Genomic DNA, 14,920 nt, shown 5'->3' with positions numbered 1-14,920 from the left:
ACGGCCCCTGAAGTGCTGGTGGAGAGGCCATTTGGCTTGGATCTTGATCACAGAGATATGACAACTTTGGCTCTTCCCAAGTGCACATACTGTGCTATCAGCTTTTAAGCCCTTGTTGCAATCCATACCAGACCAGTTTCCTTTTCTGTTGTTAGTTTGTAGAAACTAAGCTTTCAGCATCCAATATGACTCCCAGATTCTTCACAAAATCATAGATTCTTCACAATCATATCCAAAGTTAACTCTTTTGGAACAGAAAGCAAGCAAAATCAGCAAATAAAATCTCTCTTCGTGGTCTGCTGTGCTAGTTTTCTATTTGCATGGAGGTTTTTTTTTAATGCAAAAACACATTCAAAGGTGAAGAAAAACAGAGTATAAAGATACCATTTTGGTGTAGAGAGCCAGTGTTGTGTACTGGTTAGACTGATTGGCTAAATGAAGTAAATGCGTAAGTAATATGACCCCCTGCAGTTCAGTTTCTTTACAACTAAGAAATGCAGAGGTTAGTCTTTTGTACCAAAACAAAGCAAAAGTCCAGTGGCACTTTAAAGACTAACAGCATTTATTCCAGCACAAGCTTTTGTGTGTCAGAAGTCAGAATTGATTTCCTTCCTGTAGAATCTGAAGATGTCAGTTTTTGACAAATGCTCATGCCACAATAAATGCTTTTCCCCTAGGCATCTGTTTTATTTTACAGTTGAGAGCCAGTGAGTAGCAGATGTAAGGAGGACTACTTACATCCCCTCAGTTCCTAGTTGATCTTGCCCTGGCCAGTCAGTTTCTCTCAGGCTGACCTACCTCACAAGGCTGTTGTAAGGATGAAATAAAGGAAGTGAGAACTGTGTACTTGGCCCAAAACTGGTCAGAGAAAGGACTGGATACAAGGAAGGAAGGTGATTGGGTTGCCAACTCTGGCTTGGCCAATTCCTGGATATTTGGGGGCACAGAGGGCAGAATTTGGGGAATGAGCTCTGTGGATGTGAATACCCCTGTCTTCCTAAGCTGCCATTTCCTTCAAGGGAACTGATCTGCGTACTCTGTAGGGATGCCAGGTCTGTGTTGGAGTGGAGACTTTGGGGGTGGATCCGGGGGAGGGGGGGTTTGGGTGGTGGAGGGGCTTCAGCATGGTACAATACCATAGAGTCCACCTTTGAAAGCAGGGCTCTTCTGATTCTCCTGCTTTTCTCCAGGGGAGCTGATCTCTGTCAGCTGGAGATCAGCTGTAAAAGCAGGAGATCTCCAGGCCCCAGCTGGAGGCTGGCAACCCTCTGGAGAGGAGCTGTAATTCTAGGATAACTCCATGCTCCACCTCCAAGCTGGCAAATCAATTAAGCTACACTTTAAAATAAACGCTTGGAATAAACAGCTTTTAAATCACACACTGAAAATCTCCCGCAAGAGTAACATCGTTGTCCTTCATTAGCAAGCGGGCGCTTCTCCCTCTCGTTGGAGTCTATGCCATCCCCCGTCACCTAGGAAACCATGGCTCCAACCATGCGCGTGCTTTGCTCTCACTGCATCGTTTGTCCCTCGTCAGGACTCGTACCCGTCTCGCTCCCTTTTTCGTCATTCATGTGCAGCGCCTAAACTTCCGGTGTCTGGCTGTGAGTGAGCAGAATGGTGAGTTAGGGGAGAAACCGACTTTCGGTTGCTGTCGTTGTCCCCGTAGGACCCTCCCTCTGCCTACCTTAGTGATACTGAAGGAAGGCAGGAAGGCTAGCTGAGGGGAGGGAGGAAGCGGCCTTCTTGAGAGGCAGAATCTTTCCTCCTCCTCCGTGTTCTGCGATGTCATTGTCTTCTACCGACGGCGGGGTGGGCTGCAGGGTGCCGAGTCCTGAAGGGCGGCGAAGGGCCTTGATTTGCTCAGGATCCCTGGGAGCGGGAAGCCTAAATCAGGAGAGCCCTTTTGGATGGGGGAGGGGCGTGTGCGGGTGGACGGGGAGGTTCTGCTGTTGTAGTGAAATCTAGGGCTTAATTCTCTAAAAATATGAACGAGCCAAAATGATATAGTGGTTTGAAATACCGAAGATCGGGTTTCAGATCCCTCTTTTAGCCTAACTTACCTCACTGGGTTGATTTTTGAGGTCGAATTGAGGCTGGGAGTATCAATGTATGCGGCTGTGAGGCCTCTGAAGGGAGGAAGGAGTGAAGGTGTGCTAGCTGCATAGTTGCCAAGCTTCCAGCCTATTCGCTATCATATTTTCTGGTCTGGAAACGGTTCCCTGCACAGTGTGTATTCTATGTAAAATATCTTTTAAGACTTTTTTGCATATTGTTTACTTGGGGTATTTTTTTTTTTACTTTGTTGTAAACTGACTTAGAGATGCATGTTTATAGATGCTGCTTTTCATAAGCCCAATAGAAGAAGATACTGGATTTATATCCCGCCCTATACTCTGAATCTCAGAGTCTCAGAGCGGTCACAGTCTCCTTTACCTCCCCCCACCCCCAACAGACACCCTGTGAGGTAGGTGGGGCTGAGAGAGCTCTTACAGCAGCTGCCCTTTCAAGGACAACTCTTACGAGCTCTGACAGAGGCTGTCCTTGAAAGGGCAACCGCCGTGAGAGTTCTCTCAGCCCCATCCTCCTCACAGGGTGTCTGTTGTGGGGGAGGAAGATAAAGGAGATTGTGAGCTGCTCTGAGACTGAGTGGAGGAGGGGATATAAATCCAATATCATCATCATCATCATCTACGAGAGTTATGGCTGACCCAAGGCCATTCCAGCAGCAGCAAGTGGAGGAGTGGGGAATCAAACCCAGTTCTCCCAGATAAGAGTCCACGCACTTAACCACTACACCAAACTGTCTCTCAATAGCTGCACCCTTTGCAGTTGATGTATAACTGCTGACTGTACATGGGCATTTCTTGCACCAGGTGCCACACATACTTATAGGGGTACATGGCTATGAATCTTGACCAAATCAGAATTCACAGACATGTAAACAAAGATATCTAAATATTTATTTATTAAAAGGTGGGTTTGTCCTTGTTTGACTTTCTGCTGCAAAGCTCCAAAGTACATGCTCAGTGATGTTGGCTTTCTGGGAAAAAAATAGAATTAGGGAAATGTTCGATGCCCTAACCAGAGCATGGTTTTAACTTGTGGATTTCTTTTGACATAAGAACATAACATAAGAACATAAGAGAAGCCATGTTGGATCAGGCCAACGGCCCATCAAGTCCAACACTCTGTGTCACACAGTGGCAAAAAAATTTTTTATATACACACATACACTGTGGCTAATAGCCACTGATGGACCTGTGCTCCATATTTTTATCTAAACCCCTCTTGAAGGTGGCTATACTTGTGGCCGCCACCACCTCCTGTGGCAGTGAATTCCACATGTTAATCACTCTTTGGGTGAAGAAGTACTTCCTTTTATCCGTTTTAACCTTTCTGCTCAGCAATTTCATCGAATGCCCACGAGTTCTTGTATTGTGAGAAAGGGAGAAAAGTACTTCTTTCTCTACTTTCTCCATCCCATGCATCCCATGCATTGACATATTTTAGTAAACAAATTTGTGTTAATATAACCACATTTGTGTTAACATAATGTAATTGCAGGAAGGTATCAAGTGTAGTTTAAATCCTATATTTCAAAGTTTTCTGGAAAATGATTTTTATTACTAAATGTTAAAGAAATAGTATTTATTTCCATTAGATTTTTACATTTAAGAAGAAAAATCAAAGGCATTGATCACATACTAGTTGACATCTAATTTAGCAGACCCAAAGATCTATGTATGTTATTCCGTGAACTTGGTTGTCTGCTCACATGTTCAACAGAAAATTTGTTGAAACTCTCAATCTTGTGTTATGTTGTAATAATTAGAAATTTAAAAATTATGTGGAAATTTAAAGTATTGGAAATTTTTCTGTGCTACATCTAGGCTAAACATTTTTTACTCCAGTATTCAAAGTGCTTGCTCTGAAGCAATTATTTTAAATCACTCTTCTCCAAGAGGGTCACTGGGGCACCTCTTGTTTAGCATTACTTCTTAGATATCAAATTGAGGATTACAATATGCCCAGCCAATCAGATGAATTCATAATTTTTTAAAAACTTGGATTATGGTATGTATTTGTCATTTTATTCCCCCACCTCCAGATTTACAAATCAGTAAAACACTCATGTACAATTGCAGACAATTCCTATAGATAACGACCTGAAAAATCATAATTACAAATTTGAAATTTCCAAGCTTGTGTTATGTTGTAATAGTCAGAAATGAAGAAAAAATTATATGGAAATATAAAATGTTGGAAAATGTTCTGTGCCACATCTGTCTGTGGGCTAAAAGTTTTTTCTTCCAGTGCTTGCTCTGAAGCAATTATTTTAAATCAATGTAGACTGTTAAAATACAATTCTGAACACGTGCTGGATGATCCTAAGTGTGTTTATGCAAAAGTAATAACCACAGAATTCATTGAGTCTTTTTTTCCTAGTATGTGCGTTTATGATCCCAGACTTAATTTGAAATCTGTTCCATTGAAATGAATGTGACTAAAGAGCACAGTGTAAATGTTTTGAGTACTAAGATGCTTAAGGGTGATTTTTTTAGTGTGTCATTTGATATGTCTTTTTTCCCCCCCAGGGTCAAAGCCAGAGTGGAGGACATGGTCCTGGGGGTGGCAAAAAGGATGACAAGGTAAATATGGAGAGAGAAAAATCTTTGTCAGAGGTTCTATGGCTTTGGCAAATGCAGCAAATATCTTCAGTGCTAGTTGAGAAGGCAAACATGAATTTACATCATATACTGCTTTAGTATATAAATTACAGAAATGATTTATGTATTATTTAAGATACTATCTGTATGAAGTAACTTTAAAAATAGAACTTTTTCCTCTGTTTCATAATGCTAGAACTTGGGCTTATATAGTGATTACCAGAGAGATTTATTGTACATGCTTTATATCAGAAGCAAGACTCAGGGCAGCTTATATCAGAAAAATACAATAAAGTAAAAAAACAACAACAACATTGCAAATACCAATATCACTGATAAAAAACAGTTCAAGATTTAAACTTTCAAGCCTTTTTTTCCTGAATATTTGAGGCTCACTGAGGCATGGCATACTGGCTCCAATCCTCTAAGGTGTCAGCAACATTTACAAAGTCTGCACTTGAGAGAAGGAAAGAGACAGTAGTTGTACTTTTCAGGTTACAGGATAGTTGAGCAGTCTGTGAAATACTGCTGCAGGTACCTGGAAATCACCAGGATTATTTATCTGTATTTGTCAGTGACCATCATTCATATTTTGGCTGGAGCTGTGGACTGCTTCACTGGGTCCTCATTTAGATGGGTAAGGCCAGGACAATTACATGGTAGTTAGGACATGAAGTCCTCTCCCTTGCACTCAGTCCAGTTTCTTCATCCTGCAGTGCTTTCCTTAAACAAGTTTCCTTGGAGCCAACTCTGTACCAGTTCTGACTTTCCTATTTTTCTGCTTTAAAAAAATCAAAAGGATAAGAAGAAGAAATATGAGCCTCCAGTTCCAACAAGAGTTGGGAAAAAGAAGAAGAAAACTAAGGGACCAGATGCTGCCAGCAAGCTTCCCCTGGGTAAGCACAATTGATTTGTAAGTATACCAGGGTGGACCTGCAGCTCAGCTCTAGAGTGCATGTTTCATGTATAAGAGGATCCAGGGTTAGTTGTCAGCATTGCTAATTCAAAAACTGTCTGGGCAGAATCTTTTGCCTGTGACTTGGGGTGGGGGTCACTGTCCTTAGAATAATCAGCGCTGTCCTAAATGAGCTCATTATCATCCTGAGAATGAGGCAATAGTTTATACTGTAGCTTCAATGACCCACCAAGATGCAGATGATACAAGAGCTCTGAACTAATCTACTCTGTAAATACTAGAGGTATTATTAATCCTGTCTCCAAAATTGATTGAACATAATAAACAAATGAAACAAAGAGCCCTGTGTTTAGTCACAGTGTTCTTTGGCACATGACTTGGGTCAGTAGGAGACTCTTGAAATCCCAACCTTGAAATTTGGTTTTGGCATCATCCAGTTCAAGTCCAGTAAGATTGCTTTCTGGTGAGAGTGTAAAATGATGTCCCAAATCAAGGGGGAAAGTGATCTATACAAGAGGAAAAAGTTTGAAGTCTTTCTACGGTGGAAGGAAAATAGCTGTAATTGCAGCATCATACTCCTCAACTGAATGTTGTTCTTACCTTTGTTTTTAATTACAGTAACTCCTCACACTCAATGCAGACTCAAACTGTTGAAGCTTGAACGAATTAAAGATTACCTCTTGATGGAGGAAGAATTTATTAGAAACCAAGAACAAATGAAACCTTTAGAAGAAAAACAAGAGGTACCTATTGGAAAGCAAATTCTTTTTTTTAACCACCAGGTGTCTTATGTTCAGTTCTCTGCTTGTTAACTTGCCATATTGCCAGATTCTTTAGAAGCATGCCATCCCCTTAATTTGTTCCATTCATCTAACAAATGGGCCTTGTGCAGAGATGGTTGGGCCACCAATTTAGCCTTTAACGTGCCACAGCTGCTTTTTTCTTTCAGCAAGGCTTTGTGATTTATATCATTGTTATAGAAGTGTTTAAGTAAATGTATTGCAGATACAGTGTGTGCTACATATCTTATAGGACAGAAATTAGTTGCTTAAAATAGAAAAAAATTAAAAACAGTGTTTGCAAATAAGCAAAAAGGTTGTGCTTGGAAGGTCATCTTCCTTTGGCTTTGGCTGCTGAGCCAGCTGCTACCCTTCTTGGATAGATGGGGGTTGGTTATGATTATCCATACTGGATCACTTCTAGGTTAGATTACTGAAATGCACTTTATATGGGACTGCTGTTGAAGACAGCTCAGACACGATTTGACTGCAGAATTTTCTGACTGGCACCAACTGTATGGAATGTGTCTCATTTGTGATAGAACTGCTGGCTTCCCATTTTCTTCTGATCCCAATTCAAAATGAGTGTTAACTTCCTTTAGAGTCCAAAGTGGCTTGGAACTAGGGCACTGAAAGAACCATCTTTCACTGAAAAAACTGTCTGTCCCCACACGTTCCCCAGAGAGTACTAAGATCTGGATCTCAACATCTAGTGATCCCCAGGCTGAAAGAGGCACCCATCAGGAATTGGGCCTTTTCAGTAGCAGCCCCCTCCTGGTGGAATCAATTGCCGGAAGAGGTTAGGGCCTTGTGGGACCTCGCTCAGTTCTGCAAGGCCTGTAAGACAGCTGTCTTCTGGCAAGCCTTCAGTTGACTGTAGGAGAATTCTGGAACAACTGTCGTCCTGAGAATATGAGTAACATCTGATTTGTTAGCACCAACTGTAGATTATTTTAACTTGTACTGTTTAATGGTTTTATTGATTTTATGACTGCAATCATAGTATACTATGATTTGATGTAAACTGCGCTGAGCCCACCTCAGTGGGGAGGGTGGGGTATAAATTGAATTAAACATAACATTTTCTCTCATAGAATTCTACCCTCCCTGAAGTCTCTCTTGGAGGCAAACTGGATGACAGTTTGTAAAGAGAAGTCCTTTCTTATTGTGTAATCCAAATTTTGGGATGCCCATCTGATACCGTGCATATTTTCCCATCACCAGTAAAAAAAATTCTGTTCTCCCAGGCCTTTACAATATTCTCTTTCCCACACTCTGAAATTTTGAATTCTGGCCTTGTTTCTGCTGTTCTAATCCATCTGAACATTTTATTGTAATTAATATTTTAATCCTTTAAGTCATAATGATTATACAGTTTCTATAAATTTATCGCTGGGAACCATCTGCTGGTTGAAATACACAGCATGAATACTTACAATAGATAAGTCAAGATTGGTGAGGATAGTTGGCAATCCTTAACACACGATTGCAATTTGCTTTTGTTTGCAGGAAGAGAGATCCAAAGTAGATGATCTGAGAGGAACCCCAATGTCTGTAGGGACTCTGGAGGAGATCATTGATGACAATCATGCCATAGTGTCTACATCGGTGGGATCAGAACACTATGTCAGTATTCTTTCTTTCGTCGACAAGGATTTGCTAGAGCCAGGATGTTCAGTTTTACTTAACCATAAGGTAAGTAACACTTCTGTTGTAAAGCTTTGCCTCATCCAAAACTTTGAAAGCGGGCAACTTTACAAATACAAGTTTGTGTTGCATAAATTTCTGATACCTGTTGCTATATAGTTGTGATGCCTTTTAAGAAGGATACCTACAAAACGAAGGTAATTTCAAGGAAAGTAGCAAAGGTGGTAAAGACTTCATTGCAAAGAGAGCTAGTCATGCCTAAGATCTTTGGTAACTGGGCAAGTTCTGTGGCTTGCTTGTCCTATTGATTTCACTGGGAGATAATATTGACTGTGTGAACTCCAGACCAATGGTAATGCAGTTACCCTCTAGCTACCAGCTTTTAGTGAACCAAGTGCTCAAAAGGACTAGTTTGCTTGTGTGTGATACCCTCCTTCACCTGTTTGTGCTGCTGTCTTTTACTTAGGTCCATGCTGTGATAGGAGTTCTAATGGATGACACAGATCCTTTAGTGACCGTAATGAAGGTGGAAAAAGCCCCACAGGAGACCTATGCAGATATTGGTGGCTTGGATAACCAGATTCAAGAAATCAAGGTACTGTTTAGTACAAAAGCAGGTGCCTGAACATCTGTTACATAATGATTTTAAAGCTATAATATGAATTCCAGTTCAGTATTCCTTTGAATTGGACAAAAAAAGGGGGGGAGAACCAACCCAATACAAAAGGTAACCTCAGAAGTTTGAAATGAAGACAATTGAATGAAGCTGAACACACCGTGCTATTATAAAAATATACAGTATATTTTTTTGGTTAAAACAATTTTATTTGGTAACATATAACAAATTATATTTCTTGCATCATTAATAACTTCTTTTATCTATCCCATATATTACTTACTACCCACCCCTCCCCCCGTTACTTGACCCCTGCCGGTGTTATTTACTTAAAGTACTAATGTTTAAAGGTACCCTTAACTAATAAAAACAAAAAATAATATTCTTCATTTTTCTAAGACTTAATCATTATCAAAATTGTCCAATGTCCTTTTATTTTCCACTCTCTTTCTACATATCTTCTGAACTTTTTCCACTCCATCTTAAAAACGTCTAAATTGTAGTCTCTTAAAATTCTTGTTAATTTGTCCATTTCACTCCATGTCATAACTTTTACAATCCAATCCCATTTCTGTGGTATTTTTTCTTGCTTCCACAACTGCGCATATAATGTCCTAGCAGCTGAAAGCAAGTACCAAATTATATAGTTCTATCTTCTTTTGGAAATTTTTCCATTTGTAACCAACAGAAAAGTCTCTGCAACTTTCTTAAATTCATATCCTAAGATCCTAGAAATTTCTTGTTGAATCATCTGCCAATACTTTTTTGCTCTTTCACAAGTCCACCACATATGGTAGAAAGAACCTTCATGTTTTTTACATTTCCAACATCTGTCTGGTATCTTATTATTCAAATATACAGTATATTTTGATTATGCATAAGAAATGTTAAAATCAATTTAAAAATCACCTGTCTATGTTTTGGTATATAAATACCTTTATCCACTATGTGGTCAAATGCCAAAATATACGCATACAAGTTAACAAGGTACACAATATCAAAATATAAAAACCAAACACATTTTGGCTACAAAACCTTCTTCAGAGATTAAATGCAGGCTAAACCTCGGTGTCTTCAAAACTAATCATATACAAAAATCAACCAATCAAATGCATTATACACTTTACTCACACAGAGATGTTATCCTGTGGAGTAATTGGAAATAAATATTTTTAAGATACAACATAGGCCACTCATCCAAGTGTGTTGTATTTAAAGATCCATGGACACATGAAGAAGAAGACCGCAGATTTATACCCGCCCTTCTCTCTGAATCAGAGTCTCAGAGCGGCTTACAATCTCCTTTATCTCCTTCCCCCCCAACAGACAGAGAGAGTTCTCCCAGAAGCTGCCCTTTCAAGGACAACTCTGTGAGAGCCATTATTGACCCAAGGCCATTCCAGCAGCTGCAAGTGGAGGAGTGAGGAATCAAACCTAGTTCTCCCAGATAAGAGTTCGCACACTTAACCACTGCACCATACTGGCTTTCTCACTACACCAAACTGGCTCTCTTTATGAATCTTTATATATCTGCAATATTTAGAATCCAAATGGAGTGCTAGTTAATGGGATATACAACTTTGTTATACAGAGACCCTTGTTTTCAGGACTTGTTGGGCGTCTTTGTTGCAAAAATCAAGACTTATATATATGGTACATCATTTGGTTTCTTTTACTGTGCCAAGCAGTATCTGTTTTGTTTAATTCTAGATGGCTACAAACCTGTCTGAGGTGTTGCCTCAGAATAGTGCTGATGTTGTCCATTGCCTGCTAGGTGTTGTACATTGTCTGTTAAAAGGTAGTGCATACACCGAACCTTGGGACCTGAATAAATTGCATTCACTGATGAAAATCCTGATCTTGACAACTAGGCAATATATTAGTCTGTTATTTCAAAAATGGAAATAGTTTCAGTGATCTGTCTTCGCAGGCTGATACGCTTTGAAGACATATTGTTTCTTCATTATAGGAGTCTGTGGAGCTCCCTTTGACCCATCCTGAGTATTACGAAGAGATGGGTATAAAGCCACCCAAAGGAGTCATTTTGTATGGCCCTCCTGGCACAGGTACTGATAATCTCCTTTTTTGTTGTTCAGTTCAGTTGTTCAGTGTATAGAGCCAGCACAGTATAGCAGTCAGAATGAAGGTCCTACACATTATTTTCTTCACTGATTTGGATCCTGTTCTTCGGTCCATTTGCACATCCTCTTGTATGAGACTTCTGTGGATTCCTACTTCTCATTGCAAGTTTTCCACTTTAATTCCAGGGCTCAGCCCTAAGGGGTAGGATGCCAGCAAAGCTCAGAAGGAAGGGGGATGGGAGTCGTCTTCAATGCTCACAGTGCCTAGATTGAACCCACCAGCTAAGGTTGTGACAAATAATGGTTTTGAGACATCCTTTTGTCTGCTTCTTGTCTCTCAATACCCTTCCAGGAAGCTGAGGTTCAAACAAGAGTTCAAGTTACAGAAGCAATTTAATGTTTATTAAGTACTTATAAGACAGGATTGTCGAATTGATTGTTAGCTTAATAAAGTATATTGATTTAACTTCTACGGGAACTTGTTGGTAATCCTTAATTCGTTGCATCTGCAATGCAAATGACCAAGTCTCACTTTGAGCTCTTAACTTTGTGCTGTCTGTTGAAAACCAAATAGGTAAAACGTTATTAGCCAAAGCAGTGGCAAACCAGACCTCTGCCACCTTTCTGAGAGTGGTTGGTTCTGAGCTTATACAGAAGTACCTGGGAGATGGTCCCAAGCTTGTCCGAGAACTGTTTCGAGTAGCAGAGGAGCATGCCCCGTCAATCGTCTTCATTGATGAAATTGATGCCATTGGTACCAAAAGGTAGGATATTATCACTTTCTTTGTGGAACATAAGCGTTTGTTTGAAAATTGGATTTTCTTCCTCCATTTGTTGCTAGATTGCTCGTAGCTCACATTGGGCATGGTGTTGTCCCCCTGAATATCTTTTCTATCGCCTGCAAACTTTTGCCAGAATTTACCTTCGGTTTGAAACCATTTCGAGCCCTCATTGTGTTAGGAGTAAATTATGGAGGTGTTATGACACAAATTCTGGTATTTTGAAGTGCTATCCCCTGGGACTGTAATTTGTAAAGCCCATAGTAGTTGTTATGAAGAACCAAAAATGTGCCTCTTAGTAACAGGCTGTTGCATTGCTCTGAAATATGGTTAGCTGAATACAAGTTATATGTGAACAGTGATGATATTTACAGAAGCCCCTGCTACTTATAAGCTGCACAAACCAAAGTAATAGAAAACCACAAAGAGGAGGAGAATCCTCCTTTGCAGGAACTTCAGGCAAGTGTCTGGCATTGTGGGTTGGTTTTTTGCCATCTGTCATCTGCCCAGGTCTGTTAGGCTAATTCCTTCAGTGGGTTGGGGGATTCAGAGGACACTGGCTTTATTGCTGGTTATCTGGGCCATTGCTTTCACCATAATCTGTTGGCTTGTGCATTCTTGAGGATTTTATGGCCCCATGGGGAATGTTGTCTTCTGTGGAGAGAGCTTCCTGCATCTTGCTTAGGTTCTGTTCTGTGTCTCTTGCTCTTTGAAGGTATGACTCCAATTCAGGGGGTGAAAGGGAGATCCAGCGGACGATGCTGGAGTTGCTGAACCAGTTAGATGGGTTTGACTCCCGTGGAGATGTGAAAGTGATCATGGCCACTAACAGAATAGAAACGCTGGACCCAGCCTTAATCAGGCCAGGTAAATGGATTGAATTGCATTGCTTTAGTTTCAATATCTGACAGAATGATAAGCTAATGGTTCCCATTCTTTGGCTTGTAATTAATAGGCTACAATGCCATTGTTGTTCGTGGCACTTCAGAGAGTGAGGGGTTCATAGAACTCTTCTGGGGAGTTCATGGTTGACATTTTGGAGTAGGGGAGACCACTAACGGTGTGGGGCATTTTGGGGGGCAATGTCCATGGGCATTTCATTGCAGACTTCACAGGAATCTTTGCCCCGTGCTGTGTTTGTGCTGTAGTGTAGTGGTTTGAGTTTTAGACTGGGACCTAGATTTAAATCTTCACTGTGTCATGGAGCTCATTGAGTGCTCTTGGGCCATTTGTGCTCTGTTAGGCTAACCTGCCTGTTACTGTGCTTGTTAAATACAAAAGCAGAGTCATGCACACCACTCTAAGTTTGTTGGTGTAGAAGTGGGATAAAAATGTACTGGCTGGATTTTGTAATGCAAAAACAACTTAATTTAAAAAAAAAAACCCTGACCCCTACATTAGTCCTTTCCAGGAGTTACATCAGTCAGGTTGCAGAAACCAGTTCCCTATTAGCGAGAGATCTTGCTGTTAAATTGTGTAATTAATATTTCTGAAGTGTTCAAGCAAAATCTTTACATATGATCACCACAGCTAGATTGGTCTCTGCTAGAAATTGGAAGCAAAAAAAAAAAAGGCCCATGTTCATGATTGGCTGTTGAAATCAAGAGAGACCTATACCTTGGTGAAAGAGCCTACTTGCAGAACAGAGATATTTCCAGAAAAGGCTTGTTGTGGTTGAGAGTTGTGCAAAGAATGAATCTTGCAGTAAAGCGTAAGAAAAAGAGTGCTTATTTTTCTGTGGTTTTATGGTTCAGGTAGATGTTGGCTTTGTACCCACTAATATATGTTCTTTTTTATTTTTCTTGTATTGAATATATTTGTTTAAATCTAATTTTTAAAAATCCTGTTAGGGTGTTATTCTGAATAGAATACCACAAAAAATAAATTTAAAATCTATTCTGCTGATGTTTGTACACTGTAGGACAAAGATATTTGAAGATACGCTGGATTTTGTTGGTTGTTGTATATAAAACAAAATGTTTTTTCCCTGGGTAAACCTGATGCCCAGAAAAAGCCTCTATGGTTTGCCTGCAAAAACTGCACCTCCATTTCCCCCCGATCTCCAGGGCGCATTGATAGAAAAATCGAATTCCCTCTCCCTGACGAGAAAACCAAGAAGCGCATCTTTCAGATTCACACCAGCAGGATGACATTGGCAGATGATGTTACTCTGGATGAACTGATTATGGCGAAAGATGACCTGTCTGGTGCCGATATTAAGGTAAGAGATGTAGAGGCAGCCTTCAGTGGCAGGCTTCGGTTTCCATTTTAACTATGCACTATTGCCAGAAACGGCCCTTGACTTATTTGAGAAATACTTCTGCAGCATTTTGATGGTGTGGTTTCCGATAGACTCATCATTTCCTCTCTCTGGCAGGCAATTTGCACAGAAGCAGGCTTGATGGCTCTGAGGGAACGGAGGATGAAAGTAACAAATGAAGACTTCAAGAAATCAAAAGAAAATGTTCTCTACAAGAAACAAGAGGGCACCCCAGAGGGCCTCTATCTTTAACTGTTTCTTACTTGGGGGGGATTTTTTTGGGGGGGGATTGTCAGACCACCTTTCAGAATACAGAAAAGATAAAAGGCCTTTGTGGACAAAAAGAAAATGTTGGGTTGCTGCTCAAAGCATGATGGCTAGATTCCTCTGTTGTTGTTGACTCACTGTATGTGCCATTAAAATGGTTTCCAAATTAAATGGAATGGTTGGGTCAGAATTTAAGAAGGTAGCTTTGGATGTGAGTGTTGGTCTGACTTCCTGCCTGTCAGTCCACAAACTGATTGACCGGCTAAAATTCCAAAAATGTATCTCTGCAGGAAAGAGCTGAAAATAAATTATAGAAATGCTTTGAAAAAGCTCTAGTTTTGGGGGAAGGGGGGGAAACCCACCTAGATGAACGGCTAGAAAATGTGTTGTAATGCAGGGAAATAAATTAGGGGGGGGGGGGGTGTAAGCTGGAAGGTTTAACAAAGTTCTGCTTTTCTTTTCAGACATGCCTGCCAGGAAGCTTTATATTCATATGGCAATAGGCAAAGGCCAGAGTTACTTGTAGGGAAAAGGTAGAATAGATCTATACGGGTAATACAGAACAAAAGAGACACCAGCGAGAAAAACAGTATATCCTACCATTTTACTTAACTAAGGGGTGGTGCATCCCATAAGAACATAAGAGAAGCCATGTTGGCTCAGGCCAATGGCCTGCCCAGTCCAACACTCTGTGTCAGACAGTGGCCAAAAAACCTAGGTGCCATCAGGAGGTCAATCAGCGGGGCCAGGACACTAGAAACTCTCCCACTGTGCCCCCCCCCCAAAGCACCAAGAATACAGAGCATCACTGCCCCAGACAGAGAGTTCCAACAATACGCTGAGGCTATTAGCCACTGATGGACCTCTGCTCCATATGTTTATTCAATCTCCTCTTGAAGCTGTCT

General features: G+C 40.6%; 1 protein-coding gene across 1 annotated transcript; it reads left to right on the top strand.

Moving 5' to 3' along the window:
* The first annotated feature begins 1,448 nt into the window (after nt 1–1,448).
* Nucleotides 1,449–14,186, top strand: PSMC1 (proteasome 26S subunit, ATPase 1). The gene is made up of 11 exons (XM_060261630.1): nt 1,449–1,620; nt 4,599–4,652; nt 5,470–5,566; nt 6,205–6,329; nt 7,875–8,060; nt 8,479–8,607; nt 10,598–10,694; nt 11,284–11,473; nt 12,204–12,355; nt 13,555–13,709; nt 13,866–14,186. Exons 1-11 carry the CDS (start codon nt 1,618–1,620, stop codon nt 13,998–14,000), a joined length of 1,323 nt encoding a protein of 440 aa, XP_060117613.1. The 5' UTR covers nt 1,449–1,617; the 3' UTR covers nt 14,001–14,186.
* Nucleotides 14,187–14,920: the final 734 nt, after the last annotated feature.

This window comes from Heteronotia binoei, chromosome 21 (genome assembly GCF_032191835.1).
Source record: "Heteronotia binoei isolate CCM8104 ecotype False Entrance Well chromosome 21, APGP_CSIRO_Hbin_v1, whole genome shotgun sequence".
Lineage (NCBI taxonomy): Eukaryota > Metazoa > Chordata > Lepidosauria > Squamata > Gekkonidae > Heteronotia > Heteronotia binoei.
Note: the sequence above shows the minus strand (reverse complement) of the source record. Positions and strands in the feature narration are given on the sequence as shown.